This window comes from Manis pentadactyla, chromosome 9 (assembly GCF_030020395.1).
Source record: "Manis pentadactyla isolate mManPen7 chromosome 9, mManPen7.hap1, whole genome shotgun sequence".
In the NCBI taxonomy this organism is placed as follows: domain Eukaryota; kingdom Metazoa; phylum Chordata; class Mammalia; order Pholidota; family Manidae; genus Manis; species Manis pentadactyla.
In genome coordinates this window covers 30,481,519-30,506,114 of record NC_080027.1, presented here as the reverse complement: position 1 = coordinate 30,506,114, position 24,596 = coordinate 30,481,519, and the positions used below count along the sequence as shown (strand labels likewise).

The 24,596-nt window shown below is 36.3% G+C and overlaps 1 protein-coding gene across 5 annotated transcripts in view; it reads right to left on the bottom strand.

Annotated features, from left to right (window-relative positions):
- Positions 1 to 24,596, bottom strand: part of DLG2 (discs large MAGUK scaffold protein 2) — a 1,919,888-nt gene that overhangs the window by 1,454,116 nt on the left and 441,176 nt on the right. The window contains exon 1 of one of the 5 annotated variants that reach the window (XM_057507179.1): positions 17,363 to 17,911. The exons of the other annotated variants lie outside the window; for them this stretch is intronic. Coding sequence (XP_057363162.1) covers positions 17,363 to 17,392 — 30 coding nt within the window. The 5' untranslated portion in view covers positions 17,393 to 17,911. Of the gene's footprint in view, positions 1 to 17,362; positions 17,912 to 24,596 lie in introns of those variants that run through there. 5 annotated transcript variants of the gene reach the window in all.

The window sequence follows — 24,596 nt, the reverse complement described above, 5'->3', positions numbered from 1 at the left end:
GACACATGATAAGGCCTACTAAAGACAGAGGCCATGTGAACATAAATTATTTTTTAATCAATAGTCTGTGACAGGAAAAAAAGAATGGAATAGAAGTTAGGATCTTGGAGTCAGAAGTGTTCCCATTACTCCATCTGTGGGACTTTGGGAGACGAATCCTCACTTTTCTCATGTACAAATGAAAAGGTTTTTCTAGAACCATGATTCCATGGAGAGGCGATGTCAAATTTACCCATAGATCTTTTCCAAGCCTCATATTTCTCCCAAGGATTTAAAATGTTCCCTCCTCCGAAGGGGTGGACTCTCCAGTTGAGAACCCCTATCGTTCTTATCTGCTGTTTCCATAGGACACAGTTATTGCACTGTGAGTTTGAGTGGTAACAAAGGTTCAGAACTGCTGGATCAGATGGTCACACAAGAGCTTCCCACACAAGTGGGGTGACTGAAAACCCAAACCTCAGGTTTTACCTACCTCTTCGCTCTACTTCTAAAGAAGATGAGCTCTCAATATGGGTCAAGGAAACTGCCACAGTAGCTGAAGAAAAGGGGTTAAAAACACTATTTTTACCTAGGAATTTTCATTCTCCTTCTTGAGTATCTTGTCTAACATTTAATGTGGGCATGATGGTGGGAGAGTTTGAGGGCACCACCTAATTGGATGATCCCCAGCTTCTAGGAGGCCAGCTAGAACCAGAATGAATACTAGGGAAAAAGACACTCTACCTTTACATTAATTCTTAAGCCAAAGTCAAGAGGGAACATTAGAATGCCCTCAAGGGCCAGCCCAGCTCTCAAAGCAACAGTTTGAGATAAAAGTTGGTGACAAATCACCCTAAAGACAGGGCTTTCCCCTCTCCTTCTTCTCATCCATCTACCTTGCATATTTATACCTGTAGATTGTTGACATATAGACTTGATCAGGATTAAGGGATCTGCAGTGCTAACCCTGAAAAACATGTTCTCTTAAGAGACATAACTTTTTTTTTTTTAACTATCAGTGGGTTTTGTTTTTTAAAAACACTATGCTGTTTAGATAGGCTGATTGTCTCCAAGTCTGTCATCTTCCCTCATTGTCTTTCCTACTTTAACATCTTGACATATTTCATTCCAGAATATCCTGACCAAATGAGACAAATATCCCAGACCAATTACACCTCAGATTGATTATGTAAATATGTAACTACAAAGAATTCAAACAGTGACAAACACTTGAAAAAGAAAACTAAAAGTATTCTATTTCTTTGAAGTTTACGAAGTGCCTGTGTACACATATTAGTCATTTAATCCTCAGAACAGGTTTGTATATGGCAGAGTGAGAAATGATTCATCCAAATAAAATGTCATTCTGTTCACAGAAAAATGATTCTTGTAAACATTGTTTTTCCTTCTGGGTTGAGAACTTTTACACGATAGTACTATACACATACTAATTCATTGATTTATCTATCCATGCATTCATCAAACATGTATTACATGGAAGGTACCTTATTAGGTGTATAGATAGATATAAAAATTAAAATTCCCAACAGAGTTAAATACTAGGACCACTCATTCATTCATTTAATTGGTCAACAAACATTCATTGAGAAATCAATATTAGGAATTAGATATATCAATTTACCTCTGTCTAAAGAAGTTCTCAGTCTCAGGAAGAAGACAAACAAACAATGTTACTGATACAGCATAAATAGAACATGACATAGGCAAATCAAAAAGACCCATCTCACCTATTTTGGGGTCAGGAATATGGGGTAAGAAAGGGTCATGGAAAGTTGTGCAGAGGAACTGAGACCAAAGGCAGGACTGCAGAACTCTGACTAGGTATACTGAGAAGGGCTTTATAAGGGGGACACTTCAGTATTCCAGTAACACTTTTAGGAGGAGAAAGGATGAGTAGAGGGCCTTCCAGCTAGAGGTGTACCACACACAATCTAATAGTGTTGAATTAAGGTATTCTCCAACTTGGTTAGGAAAGCCTTTGATTCTGGACCTCAGAAACTTGGAATTAAGGGGAAAGAATGATTCTGTTACACAGAGAGCTAAATTCAGCCTTTCTCCTCATTTATCTCTACTTCACAGTATATGGACAGTGAGGTGTGGGACAAATGAGTCATACCAGGGAGTGGACATGGAGAGAGCCAGTGCCAATCCTATAAAAAAAAATGAAAGGCTTCTGAGTTTAATATTTGGGAGAGTACATAAGCTCCCTTCCTTATCTTTTCAGAACTTCTCAGGTGTTAGACAGAGGAAGAAACAGATACTAAAACATGATACCTAAAGGGAAAAATTAAGTGGCTCTTTGAATGACAGAACTAAACTGACGTTTGATAAATGTGTGTGCAAATGGACTGTGATCCATACTTTATAAATGTAATGGGAAATTATATTTAAAGTATTAATTGTCAAAAACATTAATATATTTGTTATTATTAAATTATTAGAAAACACATTTTCTGACTTCTAGGGGTCTTGCTTTTCACCTAAGATTAGTGAAAGAGGCTTCAAGGTGCCTACACCTAGAGCTTGACATAACTTTCTTGGATTTGAGAAGCTAGTATATTGGGATCTAACTCCTACCTGAAAAGTTTAATGAGTGAGATAACATGGAAAATGGGTACTGCCTCAGGAGAGGGGGCTTCATCTGGACCAGCCTGCTCTTTAAGAGTTTGTCAAGGCCGAAAATCCAATCCTGGAGCCACTAGGATGCCTGTCATGACAATCGTCTGTGTGGGTAGACTGCTGTACAATTTGGGGCAAAAGAAATGCGTCCCTCACATTATAGGATAGAGAGGCCCAGAAAGGGAAACACCCTAAGACCCACAACAGTGCTCAGGAGAGAAGGAGCCTACAGCCAGACTGCCTGGGTTAAAATCCCAGATGCACCATGTACTAGCAAGGTGAACCTGGGCAAGTTGCTTAATCTCTCTTTGTCTCAGTTATGAAGATTAAAGGAATTAATACAAGTAAAGTGTTTAAAACTGTTTTATACATAATCAGCATTATGTGGCAGCTGTTATCTTTGTTTTGTCATTATTATCATTATTATTACATGTCAGATTCAGAGAGCCAAAAATATGCCAGTCCCAAGCCAATAAGAACTTTCTGTTCTCCTTTTTTTTACTTCTTTCTTGAGCTTCAAACCTAGAATGATCAATAACCAACTAGCAAATAGGAAAGAAACCAAAAAAGCGTACAGCATCCACTCCCTACAAAGCATATACCCTATCTGAAGACCCCATTATATGGAAGAGAGAATCTTTAATATGGTAAAGCTTTCAGCGTTCTGATTAACACTTGGGACTGGACAACTTTAATTACTGAATTGAGACTGTTGTGGTTTTAAGTGATTGTAGGACTAAATTCCTTGCAAATGACTAGAAATTCATGGAAAGTCATGGGACTGCCCAAATTTTCATCTAGAGAACAGCATAGGCATTATTGACACTGCAAAGCTTGAAATATACATTGGGGAGCCCCAAATAAAGTGGCTTCTATTATTATATCTCATGAGTCCTATTCATTCAATGTATCAATTATAGATGTAAAACATACTCCTGGTGAGTGTTAATATTTTTCTTTCAATTTTGGACATAATTCCTTATAATGCTTCAATATATGACCTCATCCCTTTCTGGGTTTATCTTTCTACTTGCTTTTATCTTCTCAGGTTTCAAAGATGACTCAAATAAGTTGGCCTGATTTGTTTCTGGGGAAATCTGTACTTAGACTGAAGCCACGCTGGGAACTCAGGCCTTTGCCTCCTCTGTAAATGAAGAAAAAGCTGCTGACCCATTCTCCACAGAATGCTGAGAATGAGGGTTTTTTTGCTGTGGCCATTTTGGTGGTGCTGAGTCATGCTCACACTTTCCAAAATCCCCTGTGACTCAGTTACTTACCGAGGATAGCAGAGGTGCAGTCTGTGGCTAACTGGTGTATAAAAGGGTTAGAAACTCTGTTAAAGTAATATTAGAGCCATATGGTTAGCAGGATTAATTAACTGTAATGAGTGAGATAAACTCTCAATTCTCAGGCTGGTCATACTTGGCGATTTACTATACTTGAGAACCAGTGTTATAACCTGACATTTTGTGGTATCAATGGAGAGTGGTCCCCTAGACTTGGATTTAGAAGTCATTTTCTATATGTATAATGAAATAACATTTCTTGAGCACCTATTAGATGCCAGGCATTTGACACACTGTTAGGGCATTCTATCATCACATTACCCTGAAGGGCAGGAGAGGAAAGAATTCGTCACCATGAAGGATTCTCTGGACCCAGGCTAGAACACCAGACTTGGCACTTGCTAGATCTGTAACCTTATATAAGTTCCTTAGTTTCTGTGAATTTTGGTTTTTTCATCCATTAAATGTAAAGAATAAAACCCAGTTTAAAGGATTATTATAAGGATTTATAAGATAAAACAGTTGACCCTTGAACAATACAGGAGTCAGGGGCACCAACTTCCCATGCAGTTGAAAATCTGAATATGAATTCTGATTTCCCCAAACTGTAACTACTAATATCCTACCACTGACCAGAAGCCTTATCAATAACATAAACAGCCAATTAACACATATTTTGTATGTTATATGTATTATATACTATATTCTTAGAATAAAATAAACTGGAGAAAAGAAAATGTTTTTTCAAATTGTCACAAATTTCCATAGAATTTTCCAATATATTTAATGAAAGAAGTCTGCATATAAGTGGACTGGTGCAGTTCAAACTGTGTTGTTCAAGAGTCAACTGTACATGTCATATACTTAGTCCAGGGTCCAAACATACTCAAATAGTAATAAGATAAATGAATTTATATTATATAAATATTAATATCTATCTTATTAATAGGATTTTTCTTCAATGCCACATAGCTCTTCTAAGCCTATTTTTCCATCTCTGATTATAAAATAATACTTATCTTATAAGATTACTATGGGAATTATATGAGAATATGATTAGCACAAGAAAATGATTAGCAAACATTAGGAATTTTAAATCTAAGTTAGAAAGACTATCTGAAAAACTATAGCAGTTTTAAAGTGACTAAATTTGAGAGCTGGAATGGACTCTGCAATCTGGGATCACAAACTTGAAATAATTGTCTATAAATATTTCTAAAAACTATATCAGGGTATCTTAGAACTTTGTGGAAACATCTCCCAATATTCTCTGAAGTTCTAGAAATCTCTCAAGTTGAATTATTACTATGCAGAATTAGAGTATTTTAAGCCTCTGAATACAAGATTTAAAAACATAGTCTTGTAAAGTAATTTAAATACCATTAATATTTGCATGCTCTCAGTGCGTCCTACTGACATAACAAAATGAAACGAGAGAAATGGATACACTTGCACTTTTCTCCTTGCAAGAAAGAAATTTTGGACATTATCTACTATTGTGGTCAATGAATATTGTTTATTGGCATCTCTTATCTACTATATCATAAAATAGAAACTCCTGTAGGAACAAAGTTTTGGATTTCTAAAATAAACTACATTTTCTTCCTGATACATTTTTAAGTTCATCTGTAAAATGAAAAATATCAAAAATTTCAGGTCCGTAAAATAAGGTTCATCCTCTGAGGAAAGAAATGTCATTCAGAAACAAGATCAAACCAATTCATTTCTATTCTCACTGCAACCATAGAGACAAAGAAAAAAAAAAGTAAAGAGTTCTAGCCTACTTAATTCTTCCTGCAATTTATAATTAACTACATGGGAAAGGGGACAATTACCATATTTCCAAAGAATAAAGGATTTAAAAAGTTGAGCTTTTGATAAGACATAATTACAACCTATTAAATATGCAATTCATATCAATTTGTTCTTACAATCTTCTTGAGTTTCAAAAAATGCATATACATTGGACAGACTTTTCTGAAAAATACACATGGAATACCATCAATTTAAATGCACACATTCATCTCTTATCAGAGGTTTTTCTCTGATATTTAAAATTCTGGCAAAACCTAATATAAAGAAAGGGAGCTTCATGGATATTATTTTTATATGTGTCTTATCTTGACACCTGTGAATATATATTTTGGGACAAATACTAATCAATGAAAGAAAGTGCAGGCTTTTGTAGGTAGCCAACGCCAAGCAGTCAGCCAGGAACAACTAGCAATTAGACCTGTCCTTGATTTAAATAGAACTTCAGATTGCTGAGTAAATTACATGTGTATTAATTCAGGACAGTTTTATTTTAAAGGACTAGCAAGAAAGCACTGTAGCCTGGAATCCTAGGAGATTTATAACAAATACCAGGGAGGGAGAATTTATTTTGCTAAAAATATATGTTTTTATTTATGTTGTCTTTAGCAAATGATTTTAAAATATGTTATATCAGTAAGAACATCTAGAACTTCTCTTCACATTTTCTAATTAGAACTGCATTTAAATATAAATAATTTTATTTTTGGATAATCATAAATACAACATGATAAATTATATATCTCTGTCAAAACAAGAAATATATGGGCTGTAAGTTTTTTAAAAGTGAACACTTTCTGAACTGTGTTCCATTCAACAGCCAGAATCCCTGCTGGTGTGGATAATAAATGGTATGTTCATATCTTAAATTTTGGCTTTTGGAATATTTTTTGAAATATAAGTGGTCTTCAGGGAGAATCTTTACTGCTGACCACACTGCTACTTGGAAAAGTGGTACATTTGAATATTTGAAGGCATTTCTGCCTAGGTTTCTCAAAATAATTTTAAGGAAATATTTGAAAGTGCCCAAAATTTTTAACTTAGATCTTAACTACAGAATAATATACACATTCTTTCAGGGTCCCTTTTGCAGTGCTGGTGTGTCATATGTGGTTAGTTAAACAAATCTGGTTAGTTGGACAAATTCTGAGTAATAATCATTATCATAGTTTTTTTAAGTTGCTTTTGGAGGTTCCTTGGGGTAAAGCCAGTCTCATACATTTTGTTTTCTTAAATGCCAAGCAATGTAAAAAAAAAAAAAAATAGAAATGCTATGGACTCCCATTCCCTTCCTAGGTAAGTTTGTATCCTGAAAACGGAGTACAACACAATACATCCTGCTTTGGGTGAAAAAGGAAAAAAAAAAAAACCCTATTATGTCTTAAATTCTTTAATGACCTAATAATTTAGGACAATAAAGTCATTTTTGAATTTTCCATTGTGTAGTTTTTACAAATTTTAATGATTTTATATTAAAAATATACTATGTAGTAAAAATTACTATACCTTTATATTTATGGGAAATATATACATAGTATAAAGTCAAGTAATTTTCCCCCAAATAAGATTAAGTATCATATTATATAAAAATCTCTAAGAAGTTAAATGGACAAGAGTAGATATTCCTTTACCAAACTGAAGACCTGATCTGACAGCTTTAGCTTTTGTTTAATAAAAACGTGCTCGTGACTTATAAATATTTTTATGCTTGAGTTTTAGTTTAAATGATCTTAAAAAGTTGGTCTATTAAAGATGTGATCCAGTCGCCATTTCTCTTGCTGTGTGAGGACTTTTACCTCTTTCAATCTGTTTCTCTTACACTAATATGACATTTCAAGTGTCATTTAAAGACCAGCAACTATTCACAGACAAGTTCACCAACTGCCTTTCTGTCGAATGAATAGCATCCATCACAGTACAAACTTATCTTTTACAAGTATTTATTATAAAGTGCCCATGATTCACACACATGTACATGTGTGTGTACATGTACACACATGTTTATATACACACATGTGTGTGAGTGTGTAAGGTGCAGGAAGGAAGCATTTTATCCACACTTAACTTATTCAACAATGCAGTATCTATCAAATGTCTTAAAAGAATCAGTCAACAATTACGGTATACCTGTCAGCACCATATTAGGAGGCTATAAATATGACTAAGAACTCCCCCTTGTCTTTCAAATTCTAGCAAGATATAGGCATATGTAAAAACTAATTGAATAATAGATGACAGCTATTACACAGATACAGACATTGATCTAAGGACATGGGGAGTGGCTGGCTCCATCTGGTAGGACAGTATCAAGGAAGGTATTTACATAGGAATCTGTATTTTAGCTAAATCATAAAAGTCAGGAAGCTTATTAGGTAAGCACCAAGCTAGAGAGTTGAGATGAATTTAAGGCATAAAGAAAAGCAGGAACATGGAAATGGGAGAATAGAAGAATTCAGATTGTCTGGGAACCAAACATAACTATGGTTCAAACTAAGGCATGAAGGGTGCAGAAACTAAGATAGGAAAGTTAGACAAGGGCGAGAACACAGAGGGTCATATATTTCAGGTTAAACTATGTGAACTTGATCCTTCAGTTCAGTGCTTCTCAAACCTGATTCTTGCTAAATTCAGGCTCTGACAAAGTAATTGTAGTACGGGGCTGTAGAGTCTGCATTCCTAACAAGCTCTGAGGGGATGCCATTGCAACTGGTCAACAGACCAGACTTTGAATAAAGGGGAGTAGGGCACAGGGGACTCCTGAAGAGTTTTAACCAGAATTACAACATACATACAAATTACACAAACATATGTGTGAATAGATATATAAATAGAAATTGTGTGTATATGTGCGTATATACATACATACATATATATGCATACATACATATCATACATATATGTGCATATGTGTGTATACATACATTTTTTTATGGAAGGTCTTAGTAGTTTGGAAAATGTATAGGGGTGAGAGGATGAGCAAGGTAAGAAGAACAGGAATTAGCACAGATTGTGCTTTAGGGAAAAATAAGAATCAAGATCAACTCCCACTTTTCAATCATAACAAGTGGAGAGTGACATGGACAGTAGGATAAAACAACTCCTACTTTTCTAAGCATAACAACTGAGGCAGTGGTATACAATCCAATGACCGGAGAACAGAGTAGGAGAATGATTTATGTTCAGATAACTCCAGCAAGTGGACATTTTCCTGGAACTTTTGGCTTAAGTTTACTTAATGGATAAATAGAATTCTAAATTCTAAGAATTTATTCATTTACTGCCAAACCAATTTTTTGTAAAACCTGCTGCCCCATGAAAGGTTAGTTCAAGGACTGAATTATGGAGCTACAAAGGAATGGATATGTGTGGGTAGGTGTATTAGAATAGAATTATTGGGAGGGAGTGTTATTTGTGTGAGAGGACCTCAAATCTGAAATTAATTTTGAATGCAAAATGGAAGAAAAGCTACATTTGGTCTCTTTCTCTCACCAATAAATACCTATAAACCTGGGAAATGTTCACTAAAGCCAGAGGAAATCCTCATCACCATGACTACAAGAGAAAAAATTGCCTCTAGAATGGTAACTAGCTAACTGAATTAATGATCCCACTATGAAGTTTATCCTTAAGTGTCAGATTCCCCCAAAAAAGAGGAAAATGAAGAGGAAGATGAGGAGAAGGAACAGAAGTCTAAGCTATTTAGAGACTATCTGTTATATACAGCCACTACACTAAACTCTTGCATGTATTTGTACTAGCTGTTCCCCTTTTTGTCTTTTCTTCCCCAAGATCTCCACAAAGCTGGTCCTTTCACATTTCCAGACTTTGTCCACCCTATCAACAGCAGCCCTGTCTTTTTTTACACTCATCCATCTTTCCACATTCCATGTAATTAGAGCAGTTATTGCTATCTGAAATTATGTTTATTATCTGAGTGCCTATTAATGACCCATCTCCTCACTCTGTAATATAAGTTCTATGAGAGCAGGGACCTTGTCCAATGTATTCACTGTTGTATCTCTACTGCTTATAATGTTACCTGGCACATGGTACATGCACTCAGGAAATATTTGTGAGGGGAACTAATATTGCATTTAATCCTCCCAACAACCTTTTGAAGTGCTTATTGTTTCATTTTATAAATAAGGAAGCTGAAATTGAAGTAGATTAAGAAATTTGACCCAAACGACAGAACTAATAATTGGCAAAGCTAGGACTCCAGCAAGAATCTGACTCCGAAGTCTGTGCTTTCAAACACTCTACTCTGCTGCCGCTCTAAGCCAAATGCAGGGTGGATGCCAACTGCTGCCCAGCTGCCCACTGCTCAGCTCTCTGAGGGACCTCAGACAAGTCAGGACACTTTGCCTGGGCTACTGTAATTAGCATAAAATTAGTCTGACACCCATATGAACACACCTCTCACTCTTACACCATACAGTGTTCCTAGTGGTCACAGTAGATCCTAGTTTACTCTAGGATTTCCTCCTTTCAATAATTATAGCCACCTTTTCTCTGTATGCAGTATTTTGTACTTTTCAAATACATAAATCCATTTGGTTCTGAACAATAATCCTGTGAAGGGAAGTACTGGTAAATCAGTATTATTATTTCAATTTCAGACTTGACAAAATAAGGCTCAGTGAGGGAAAACTGAATTCAGTAAATTACTAATATAGTGATTAGCAAACCCAATTCTATAACTTTATTTTCTGAACCTTGTCTAATACACATTCCCAAATTGCCTTTGGTGAAATGTACATCTGTGCAATGAGACAGGTCTCTCAGGCAGTTGCAATCATGGGTAATCTGCTTTAAGAAATCTTATCTACAAATATTCAGATGAAATAATGGGTAAATAATAAAGGGAACTAATGAATTCTTTTTACTTTATAAAGAGATTTATTTCAATTTTGAGCACAATGTGCTTAAACATTATTTGATTTACAAAATCTGATTTGTACTTGTTTCCTTTGCAAACCTAAATTTGTCTCATAAAATAAGGTTTACCTAAAGGTCTTATAAAGGACAATCTTCTCAAACTCATAGGTCTTCACAAGTATATTTGGCTTTTTTATTCACAGTGTCTAAAGGGGCTTATGTTGTGAATAATATCCTGGTAATCAAGTTTGGCAGGAATGACCATTTACTATAAATATATTGACAGATGACTGGTATGGTTCATATAATAAAATTTTATCTCATTTCTAAAAGTTTACTTTTACATACTGTGGATATATGTCCACAAAACTACAAGACTATAACTAAATTCTGAGTAATTTTAAGTTAACCATTCTTTGAATGTATCATTTTTGTTTATTTACATGTTAGTTCATAAACAAACAAAATCCAAAATATAATATCAAGAATACATTTTAACTAAATAATAACCTTGGACTGATTCAACCAGGGGACAATGACAGTAGATAGATGCATGGATATTAGTGTCACAAAAACCTGGGTTCAAATCCCAACTATGAGACTGCTTAGCTGTCTCAGTATGCCACATCTTTAAGATGTGGAGGATTTTACTTCATTGGGTTGGGCTGAAGAATGAGTGAGTTAATTAAATTCACTGAGTTCCTTCAATGTGTCCCAGACAGCACTTACAGGAAAAATTTAAAAAACAGACACACAGTCTCTTCCCTCATGGAGCTTCTGTCTTGTCAAGAGAGAGAGACACTAAGAAAAATAATCATACAAATCAGAATATAAGTATTAATTGTGATGGGCAGAAATGGGATAATATGAGCTAGTACCAAGAATATATCATATAACTGGAGACTTTAGGAAAGGTAGTGGCATGTACAGTCAGACTGGAAGAAAAGTAGGATTCAGACAGGCGGGGACAGAGCCATCCAGACAGAGGAATAGTAAGTGAATTCTCCAAAGCAGAAACAAGGCTGATACCTTCAAACAATGGAGGGCAGCCAGCAAGGCCAACGTGTCAGTTAGTTTAATGAAGGACAGAGAAGGTAGCATAAACATAAAAATTGGCTGACCTATGCATTTTTAAGATTCTTGGAATATAAAACACGAGGCAGAGTGACAGGAGATAAGACAGGAAGGGGATTCTGGCGCTAGGTTGAGGGAGAATTGTACACTAAGGTAAGATTTCAGACAATCACTCAACCTGAGTTCAAGAGGGTGACGTTGCAAAGCTCCGGCTTGAGAGTTACACCAGTGGACTTGGGTATCAGACCGATCATTGCGGCACTCTGTATGGAATACTTGATAAAGGCAAGTTAAGCTATCAAATTAATGGAAATAACATGCCAAAGTGTTTCATGCTATTAAAATGGTTAACCCCAGGTTACTAATACAGTCATGGAATCTCTTCACATTGGCTCCTTTCCCCACTTTTTTACCCAAAAAGGCCAGAATGTATTAAATTTTCCCCACTATTAGCTGTACTTCTGCTTCTCTTTCCTAACGGGTAGATTTTCTCTGGCCCATTAAGCACCCCTGCTCCAGCCTCTGCTCAGTGGACCTGCCACCTTGCAGGCACCTGGTTGGGATGACAGGTATCAGAACCGGTATTGCTGGCAGGGTTGATATGAGAAGAGCGCCAAGGAAAGATAGGAAGATGGGAAGACAGTGACCCCGAAGAGAAAACAAGGCACCTACCCCCTACAGGGTAACATACCAAGTACTTTATATTTACCACCTCGCTGAATCTTCAAAACAATCCTGTTAAATAGGCACTGTTCTCTGGAAGAGGAAACTCTAGTTCAGAGAAGGTCATCCAGCTGGTGAATAGTAAGGGGATGGTGGCAGAAAACAGAAGGAAGGGGTTTGAACCAAGGAAACGACATGGGTGAGAAGTCAGGGCAAATTGGGGCAACCAGTGTTAATGATGGAGGAAAATCCTATTTCCTTTAAGATAACATCTTAACTTCTTAATATTCTATGACTATCTCCGCATCCCTTGTAGTTTGCTACTCACCTTAAACACCTTCAGTCCCAGCTACACTGACTTTGCCTTCCTCGAACGTGCCATTCTCTCACTTCTCTTCTTCCCTTCCCTTCCTTCTCCAGCCCCCTTCCTCCCTCCCTTTCTCCCTCCTTCTCTCCCTGTCTTTCCCCCCAACCCTCTCTCTCTCCATCTATCACATCTGGGACTCTGCCTAAAACACTTTTTCCATCCCCATTGTGCCCTCCATTCTGCACATAAGCTTAGTTATCACTTCTTCAGGAAACCCTTCCCTGACATTAAATCCCTGCCTCCCCTGCAGCCATCTCCAACGGATTCTTCAGTATCCCTGGACTCATTTCCGTAGCATCCTAGATTCGCCCCCTTATCACACACCACTGTCATTTCTACAGTTGCGGGTTCCCCCATTAGACTAAAAGATCCATGAGAACACATTGCTCATTGTATCCCCACACCCTCTCCTATGTCAGGCATGTGTCGGGAATTCAACAAACATTTCGTAGATGAATAGAATGAATGAATGGCTGTGAGAACAGGCCCAACTATCCACGGGCATGAATAAATTGCTTCATATATCAAGACACAGCCACTTAGGCATTGGTTGCCTTGGTGGTTTGTTTTGTTTTCTCTACATAAAGCTCTAGTGCAAAACAAACTTTATTTTAGCCCCCCAAAAACCATAGTTGTAAATATTTCCTTGATGAGTCCATTTTTAAGTGTACACCGCACCATTTTTTTCAATTCAGGTCATAATGAATAATATCATACTAGCCTGGATAAACATATCTTTTAAATGCCCAGAAACAACTATTATTCCCTTTTAGAAATTCTGAGCAACTTTAATTCTTGCAAAAGATGGTGGGTTCATGGAGACAAAGGGTGCTATCTTATTTACAGAACAGAGGTAGTATTAACCACATCAATAAAAACATCTTTCATATTGCCGGTTCACTTTTCATTCTGCTATTTGAATTTTATTATGCACAACCTGTTAAACATATTAAAAATTGATAGTACCATCATGCCTTTATTGAAAATTATAGCTGTAACTTTCTTTAACATATTACACTTGTCTTTGTAGATTATTTTCTAGAACTACCCTTTTTATGTCTGTAAGATCTGTTTAGTGGACATCTGAAATCATGGCAGGGACAGTGGTGCCCAGATGCCTCTAGGTGCCCAGCGTCACAAGGGCAGATCTGCTTTGATTTTGCATAGCTCCACATTTCTTCTGTTGTTGAATCAGATCTCATATGCTATTACATATGATACATGTGAGAATTCCTACACAGCAAAAGAGAAATTCTACTGACTGCTTGCATTTTATTAAATCTAGCCCAGAATATTCTGCCTGCTATGTAGAACTGTTGGCCTACTGGCCAATCATCTAACCACATGCTTCTGCCCTAATATAGTCTAACATTATTTTCCTTATATTTTAGTTATCAAAATTATTAGGACTCTTATTTTTCAATTATTCAAAACATTTAAAAAATGTCCACTCTCCAAAATGTGTTATATTGGTTAGTAAACTGTGTTCAGTCATCATTGAGATGACCTCATTTTCCTGTGACCACACCCAGGGGGATAAAGATATAAATTATGAATTGCTTGATAAATTACCCTACGTTGAATTCTTTCCATATGCCAGGAATTGTGCTAGAAATTTTCTATACTTCTCCACATCACTTACACATAGGTGATGACATATTCTTTTCACAGATGAGGAAATCCAGGCTCAGGGAAGTTAAGGAACTTATTCAAGTCCTAAGGCTAGTAAGTGTCAGAATAACAATTTAAATCCAAGTCTTGCTCTAGAGACCTGCTCCTCACACTAAGTCATGTTATTTCTCTTTTTCAGTAGTGACATCTGTGACAAGAGTTGAAATTAAAACTGGACATTCAAATAAAAGAGATGACTCAATCTTCTTATGAAAGTGAGTTGTCTGAACATCTGAAAAGACCTTGGGATCCTGTGGCAGAAACTCTGTTTTTGGTTGCTCTGATAATTTCCTAGCCTAAACGATCTGACCCTAAACCTGAGCAATTCTGCAGGTCAGTCTGCCTAGACTGGATCCCTTAAGACCTTAAGCAATCTGTCTTATGGGTGACATCTAAGGCAGGATTAACTTATTAGGGGGGTTAGATTATTATGAAATGTGTCACAGTCATCTCCTTCCTTCTATATGCAGAAAAACAAAACCAAAACACTTCTCTGAGATGTCTAATAGATCCTTTTATATTACCATTATGCAGTGCTTCATCTCAATTTGTCATAATCTCTCCTCTCTTTAATCTTCTAACATTCATTCTTCAATTATGGAGCAAAGAATGAGAAGGAATTTTTTTTCTGCAGTGTGTGTCTGCAGAAGAGAATGGGAGAATGAAACAGGTGCTGAGGTCATAGATGGCTCCAAGGGGACAGTAAGTGCCTTACATACCAAGATGGGCAGGAAAGAAGAGAACCAAGGGAAGTAGTTATGTTCCCTTGGCAGTGAAAACTTTACAGGGTGGTGGTCAGCTGTGAAACTGAGATGGATAGTGTATGAGGTGTAGCCAGCACATAAAGCAAGACTGGAAGAAAGCATCCCAGCCAGAGATGCTAGAAGATTGCAGCTAGAGGCAAAAGAGATGGGGGCGGAACTGAGATAGAATTAGAATTTCCAAGTTGTTAGCAAGTTTCCTGTCAAATAGTCCCAGGCAAGTGGAACAAGGGCACCCCAAGTGCATGGCTACTTGGGGACAAAGAACATCAATGGTGGGGGAATGAGGCGGACAGGGTACACAGGATGAAGTCCTCCAGGAAGTCTCCTCACCATATGCTGCTTTTAAATCTGTCATGCATCATTACATTTAAACCATAATATAATTCTGTTGTAAGTGTATTTATCCTATAAAGATGACATATATGCCACCTTAGAACTATTCATAAGTATAATTAATTCAGAAAATTCATGAATTCTCACGTGGGTGTTTGTCCTGTTGAATTGTACAAGTTATATGATAAATTGAAACACTAGAATAATGACATTTATCCTTGATAGAGCATTTAAAGCAGAATAATATTTTTTACCTTTGTATCTGTGGTCATTAATATTTTGATAAGTGAATATAGAACACATGACATGGGGTTTTTTTTAAATTAAATCATGCTTTCCAAAATGAAGCAACTTAGATTCCAGTGATGATTTAACTTGTTTAATGCAAAAAATTCCACTTTGGGGCTCTAATTAATAACTTTTTATAACTTATTTTTAACAAACTTATTATGTTTCACAGTATCTATAATTATGATCTGTGAATAAATAATTATGAAACACATATAGGTCAGATCTGACAGTATTCTCGTAAGAAAAAGCAACACTGAGTGTAACACCTCAGGAGGAGTAAAACATGTTAGAGGGACTATCTCCTTTCCTAGATTACCTATGAAAATACAATTTCCTACTCTACTTTTTTTCTTTAATTTTAGATTTTTTGGCCTTATTTTGCTTTTTGCCTGACTTAACTGGGAAAAGTGAATGATACTTGGTAATTTAAAAAAATAAAATAAGGTATTCATGTTACCTTGAGGCCTGGTCAACTAAACCAAGTAGAAGTTTTTAGGCTTCAAATCCATTGACATCAACTGAACCTGCTGTGTGATACCAGGCCCTATGGGAAGATACCCATTAAGATTTTCTGAAATATAATCTCCAAAACTAAAATATTTACGGTCATACTATAGGGAACTTGGTTTGTGGCTTCAAAATTAATCTTTTCTTTAGTGATGAAAGGAGATCACAGTGGAAAATCCACATGTAATGAGTCTCATGCACTAAGCTATTGATTTTGTCATGTCTAATGGGTGTCTAAACAATGTGAGATAGTAAAAGATAAAGTTCAGATTAATTCATGGTATGCATACATGCAAAATGAAAAAGGAGCTAATAAGTGTGTTTTGATTAGTTTTTCTAAAAGTAATAGTAAAATTCACTCAAAAAACACCCCCAGGGTTTATGATATTTAAACACATTACTTAGAACTGATGACAGAACAAATAAAACGCATTTGAAATTTTTAGCTCTTTTGTGCAAACCCATAAAAGGATTGCCCATTGATTTTATTCCATTCCCACTTTGATTTCTATTTCTGATAATGCAAATATTTCATTTGTTACTAATCAAAATAGAATCAGCTCCACATTAAATATTGCTTTTGTTTGTTTGTTTGAAATCCAAACCAAAAGATTTTTTTCCTTTAAAAAGATCACTAAAATGCAGAATATCAGAATTCTCCAATCAGAAACAATATGTCAAGCCACAGTAAAGCTGATTGGCTTCTTCAAGCATAGAAGATATGGTTGTTAAATGAAAAGCTAATTATCACACTCAGAAAGACTATCCTGATTTGTTATGTTAAAATGATGTGTAAGCTACACTACTACTATAGACATTTTAATATTGAGCTATACATAGAGGCAAAAGCAAATTCTGCCACAAAGCACAGGCAAATTATCCTTTCATTTGCACAAACACACAATATCACTTTAAGAAGTTGAAATCAAATAAAGATAGGACCCTCAGACCCTCATGGGGAACAAAATGCCCAGCAAAGTAAATCATACTAATTTTATCTCATGAACTGGCAGCAACTACCAGAGCTGTTTAATTACAGGACCAGAATAATAATAGAAAAATGTTGCACACAACAACAGCCCTGTTTCCTATCCTACCTTTGTGGTGACAATGCACAGGCAATCCATCCTGGATCCCTACACAGGACTCAGTGCATGGAAATCACACCAGCAAATCAGCAAAGGTGAGAAAAGCCTTTTGGTAAATAGCACAGAGAGAGAAGCAGAGCCTGGATTCTGCACAGACGGCTTTTCCAAGGGGGCCCCTCATGGGAAACTGGAGCCCTCCTCCGTACAGCTCAAGGCAAGCAGGATTCTCCTAGGCACCGGAAAATCCCCTAGAAATCAGCTCCGGCAAAACTTCCTGGTGTCTGGCTGGGCTCCGAGGCTGCATGGTCCTTTAGCAGATTCGGTGATCGGAACAAGGCTCCCGTGAGTGCCCCGCACAGTCCTATCCTGGAGATGAGTGTTACACCAAGCACCAGAGAATCACATTTCAGCTTTCGTTCTTGTTTCTGAATTCTGATCTGCCGCTTCAGTATACCCACAGGATCTGCTTTGCCCAAGTGCCCCCTTTGCTGCCTTGTCTTTCCTACTAACAACTCTTGAGTAAGCACACAACACAAAAAAACTACCCGGCCCATCTATCAAAAGGCTGTCGTTTGGCTGCCAGAACAGCGGCTTTGGATAATAAAAAGCTATTTGTTATGAGCATGATTCCCGGGAGTCTAAATGACTCGAAAGATATGACTGAAAAGCTGAGGTGCATGCAGGGCTGCACACATCACATCTCGACTCACATGCAATTTACAAGGGCAGCTTCTTACAAATGACTAACAGCTGGAAAAGGAAAATCCGGCCAGGGATATTAAAAAAAAAAGAACCCGCGGATTTGGAGGTTTAACTTAGAAAACATTAGGGTTCTTCTATTTGTGTACTTTTTTGTGCGGTCTGTAACATTCACAAACACACAAATAGCCTGAACATTTAAACAGATAAGCACATTATAAAACTGGGGTGGGAGGAGATCGCAAAATGTTTACAAAAGTTCCATGTTCTGAGAGACAAAAAATGAGTTCTTTCCCAAACTTTTCCCTCCTCACTGGCTGCCTGCAGGCACTTATTACGTGGGCAGAGCTCTGTGCTCCCTTCTGCATCATTTTAACAGCCAAATGATTCTCCCTCCCCCTTCCCTCAAATCCCTCCCTTTTTTCCAGTGAAACTGCTACATAGACTGCCTTTGAGGTGCTTGACAAGCGTCACTCTGGATAAGAGTGATATTAAAGACACAGGGAGAGATTGAAAGAAACAGAGGCACAGAGAGAAAGCTGGCAGGGCAGGGGGTGGGATGAAAGAGAGAGAAAGTGAACATCAGAATGGAAAGTACTGCCTGACCAATAAAAGTAAAAAATCAATGACTCCTTTTCACTAGGAAGAAAACACATAGTCAACTGGACCACTGACAGCAAGAAGAAATGCTTAGGGACCCACACACATTGTGGTTACCTTTTTAAGATACCAGTAGAACAGTTCCCCACCCACTCCCCCATTTTTTATAAATAGCATATTTTCTACAATAAACAACTGGAAAAAAGGAAGGATATGCAAAACTTGTCTCCCTTTCATAAATTATTCTGGTTCTAACCTCGAGATCCTCCTAATCCCGAAATAGATGTCTCAGGAATTGACATGACATTCTTTTACCAAAATGAGAGCGGTTGCTAAAGATTTAAAATATAAAAAAAATTCATAGACAATCAGATGTGTGTTCAGAGAAGAAAAAAGTGGTTCAAAAAAACATTTATAGGTAGAAATTAATTCCCTTTGAACTGTTATCCTACTGCTGTAATAAACCAGAAAATTTTCATGTAATAAATTTCAGAAAGTTAAACAATACAAATAAAACCCATGTTCTCGTCCATTTATTCAAGTAACTGTCCTATGGGTCAGTAATATAAAAAGATTTTAAAAGTCTTAGTTTGTCTATTTACCTCCTCATTTATAACACCATCATGATAATTTAATTTAACATTTCCTAAGCTTGACTCAATGTGTAACCAACGTGACCCAAAGAACAGAGTGCTTCCCTAATGCAAGCAAAGCGTCTAATATGCAATTGATTTCGGTTGTTATATATTCCTCTTCCAACTAATTAGTCTTTATGTTCCTATAGCACTTTAAAGTTGACAAAGCACTTGTGACATTCTCACATTTTGGAAGTGCAAATGACTTCTCAAGAATGGATACCTAATAACTTATTGCAAGCCCAGGGCTTTGTTAGTGATGATCAGAACAGAGACAGTGAGGGATTAGAAGGAGAAAAGAAGTATATTGGGTAAGCAGAATGAGATGGATGGATATTTTACAAGGTATCCTTGGAAGAAAGGTACCTTTGGAAGTACATCCCTTTTCTGAGAGTAGAGAAAGCTTAGTAAGATATGGGCAGACTGGCAGAGGGAGCCTTACTGGTCTTCTGACCCTGGATCACAGGTGAAAGAACTTTGCAAACTATAAAATCCTGCAGAAATGAAAGGCAACTCACCTAGCATAGCTCCTGGCATTCCACACACTCCCTAGTTCATTCATCCACCAAGTTTGTTGAAGGCTTGCTCAGTGAGTATTTGATTAATGCCTCTATCCATGAGCTCCTTAAAGGCAGTTTGACTCTGTATTCCCTTTGCCTACTCTTGTATCTCATTCATTCAATAAATGTACTTGACAATGTATTTATGTGGGGAGAAGGGTGAGTAAAAGCTAACAGAGTCCCTGCCCTCTAGTGAATCAACAACTATAGTACAGTATAGCAAGCACTTGAGGTGTTTGAGAATCATAAAGTAGAGGCATTTAACCTCAAATAAAGTAGTCAGGGAAAGCTTTCTAGAGAAGAACCTTGAGGTGCATTGAGAAGGACCCAGTGGTGTTAGCTAGCTGTTGTGAGGAAGCATTCTATGCACTCTTCATGTCTGAAAAATAAATGAATCAATAATATCTTTCACCTTTATATAGTCAGCTTATATGAACACATACAGCAGGTTTTCATTAAACAAAAGTACTCTGGAGCAGGCATCAAAAAACTGAACATGCAGTCTCTGCTAGAGAAAACAAAAGTCTCATTCATATGATGCTGGTGAGAGCAAACATGTACAAGCACACAGAACATACATGTTCTATAATCATTAGGTTGTGTTTACCACATGTGATCAATTGGATAATGTTTGCATGTTAGATAAAAGGAAAAGTTAACATTTTAAAGTGTAGTTCTGCTTAGGATACAGCTTTCTACTTTGTGCACACCTAGCCTTCCATTGATTTTCCTCAGATAGAAAGATGATAGAAGAAAATCCACTCTTTGCCTCAAGGGAAACATTCTTTTATTTTTAAAATTAAGAAGGCATGGGCTTGAAGCATTTTTTTTTTTTAACAGACATACAGCTTAACTCTGCCTGTGATTTCACAAGAAGTGTTTGGCAAGATATAAAATTGCAGCCTAAAAACTGATTTACTTGATATTCCTTAAAGTTAATAATATCAATCTGGGAACATATTGATTCTTAGTGAAATCTACCATTGGAAGTTTTATAATCAGAAAACTGCTATTGTAAATTATTTGCACTAGGCTGGGACCATAACCATTTATATATATAGTTAGGTCATTTACTTTTCTTGGTAGGAAAATTTTGTAAAACCTATGACATGCACCCTTTGTCAATATGAGAACCATATATACATATAGTAACTATTGTATGTATGTGTGTATATGAACGAATATATATATATATATAATATTTATTTATATGCTGAAGAAACATATTGGAGTATGCATCCAAAGATATTCAAAAATATATTTTTATCTATATTTCTTATATTTACATGTATTAAGTGGCTATTATCTGAACTTTATGCATACTATCCCTGGTAGTCACAACACTTTTCAGGAAGGAAATATAATCTGCACTTTACAGGTGATGAAATAAGCTCCCTGAGATTGGATACAGTTTGCTCTAGGTGACACACGGAGTCCAAATCTGTGTACTTACCATCTCATCACACCTCAAATTCTGAAGCAGTTTCTCCCTCTCTAGGCCCAACCTGAGAGTGAGGCACAGACAGATGCAAAAGGCCTTCTCTAGCCAATGGTAGCTTACACTCTGTGCTGACTAACTACAAACAACTCAAGGTCCCTCTAAAAAGACAAGCACATCTTTAGGCTCCTAAACTGAGGCTTTCATAGCTTATAAGGGCGTTGGGAGCAACCTGGAAGGAATGGACTCCACATTAGAAAGATTAGCTCCAAGGGAAATAGCTGAAGAAAGCCACCCACGCGGACTCCCATCCCCGTCTGTCTGTTCCCCATATACACAGGACAGCAGGCGCAAATGGCATCTGCAAAGCTTGTTAGCTTAGTAAAATAAACAGACTGCAGGCAGATCATGGCAAAATGCCTGCCCTCATTTCCAAACTCCCCAGAGGAAAATAGGAAATTAGGATCAACTAGAAAAGGACTGACTTTTCTAGAGTTTCCATGATAAAAAAAAAAATATATATATATATATATATATATATATGTATCTGGGTAGTATGGATCCTGAAAAGAACTCATGAAAGACAGTTGTCTACATAATCTGTGTACGCTAAATGTGTCCATTTCTTTGTAACAGAAAAATAAAAATCAAATAAGAAATTTTGAATCAAAAACTGCTACAGAAATCAAGAAATGTTCACTTTTCACCTATATTCTCATGATGGTGTTAAATTGCATAGACCAGAATTGCATGTCCATTTTGCTTATGTAAATGAATTAGAATACAGATAACTGATAACAAGGTAACTCTACCATTATTATCATCATCAAAATCTAAACAATCTTTGAAATTCAGATACTTATACATGGTAAACTATCAATGATGAGAATATTCAATAAAATTGTTTCCCTTATAAATCAAAGTTTATATGAACTTCTGAATATCAAGTACATTCCTTATGAGACTCAATTCTTCCTACTATTATACAATGGTACAAGTTGAATAGACTCCAGAAATCCAAACAATTGTGCACAGACCACAAATCTAAAAAGCTATATGGTCTGAAATGCAATTTTGCTTTTAAGTTAATATAAATAACCTCAGTAGTACTGCTAAATGCCTTCCCCACATCCCCCCTTCCTGCAGCCCATTACACCAGCCTGCTATCTGCGCCTCAAATAAAATATTTCACTCTCATTATTCCTCAAAGGCTAAATTAGGGCCTTGATTGTTCCCTCTGCCAGCAACTCTCTTGCCTTAGGTCTTCAGATGGCTGGCTCCTTCTCATCATTTAGATCTCTGCTTGGAGGTTACCACTTCAGTAAGACCTTCCCCATCTGACCTCTTTAATTAAATTAGATTCTCTTCCATCACATAACATATTTATTTCCTTCATGTACATTATCAGTATCTGGAATTATCTCTTTCCTCATGTTTTACTATGGCTTCTACTTGAAATTTATTACTGAGAGTAAGAAGCTTGTCTGTTTTGTATATGGTGTATCACCCGTGTTTAGAATAGTGCCTGGCAACAGCAGATGCTAAATAAAGACTTTTTTGAATGAATGAACAAGAGGCATCACATTACTTCTTAAAAATAGGATTAGAATCAGGAGACCAACATGAAATTTGCAATCTATTGTTTTTAGCATAGTTTGGTTTCTAAAGATGTGACTGACACTAACTATAGTATTTACAAATGTATAAAATATAGTTTTCACATTTCAGCATTAACTTTTTATTAAGCAGGCTGTGATTAAGCACATTCATGTACATATTATCATTGGGTATTCATAACTAGTGAATTAAGTATAATTTTACAAGTGATAAAAATGAGGATCAGAAAAACTGACTTCCCCAAATTTACATAGTCGGTAAACCAATGCACAGTGGACACTGTTGACTGAGTGGATGAAACAGGATGTGAACCTTGATCATCTAATTCCAAGTTCCATCCCATACTTGTTAAATGTAATAAAAAATTATTTAAAAATTGTCTTAAATTTTTAAAAGAAACTATAACTATTGTTCTTTTAAAATCATTGAACTCATTGATCCAGATAGTAAATACCATGAACTTCAAATATTCGGTTCTAAGTGCTCTAAATCTGAACATAACATACTTTGCTATTTTCAAACCAGGTAAATCCAGGTTCCTAAATTCAGATATATCAAATGACCAGAATCTCATTTCTGTTGTACTTGTGTTGCTTAGGAGGTGGCTAGTAAAGAAATAAATTGGTATTTGAAGTGACTAGTTAAAAATAGCCTTATGAATATGTCAGAGTTGGTAGCACAAAAACCTGATCTCCTGTAAAGCTAGTATAGAAATCTAGTCATTGATTTTCAGTAGGCAGAACATTGACTGTAAGGCACTACAAAATGCTCAAAGACAAAGCACAATATCTTCATCAACCTGGCAAAAAGGAGTAATTAATTATATGTTTTAAATTACTAAGCCAAATTAGCCAGAGCTTACGGCAGTATTCCATTAATAAAGAACAGATTTTCCCCCATTAACCCCAGATACTTGAAAGATGGTCACTTTCACTGACATTGGAAAATAGAAAATATGCTCAAAGCTAAAATAGTTTGAATATCATGAGTTTAATAAAAATGATAACCACATGATATTTAAACTTGCCCAGATGGAATGAGCTACCTTGGGAAGTGGTAAATATCCAATAATTAGAGACTTCCCAGCAGATGACAGATTCCCCTTTAGCAGGGCAGCAGTAGATATTTAAGACTAGAGAGATTTATTGCCCTAGACTACCATTAAAATTATTTTTACTCCTCTGATTCTGAGGTACTTTTGAACTTAGTTCTCTAAAAAGATTGACTCAGAACCATCACTTTTAAAATAAGGACCATGGAGAGCATCTAGTGTGCACACATAAAAGTGAGGAAAACCCCATTCTTCTCTCATTTCCGAAAACAAACAAATGTAAAAACCTTTTCCATGGCTGAGTGACATATGGAAAAAAAATTTCTTTATGAATATTGGCAATAAATAGAAAATAAAGATATAGAGCTGAACTGTAAAAGTGTTCTTAATCAGAAGGTGCAGATTTTTAACAGAGTACATTAGCAGATAACTTTTAGTCTGAAAAAGAAATAAAGGGCAATTCTCTAAAATAAATAACTTCCCTATCCATTAAAGTGATAGAAAAGTCTTAAAACTTAAAAGGACCCATAAATTATCTAATCAAAGTCCTTCACTTTAGATTAGGAAACTGAGGCACGGATAGGCCAAGTGATTTGCCCATGAACACCCAGGTAGTAAGAATACAAGGACAATGATCCAGGTT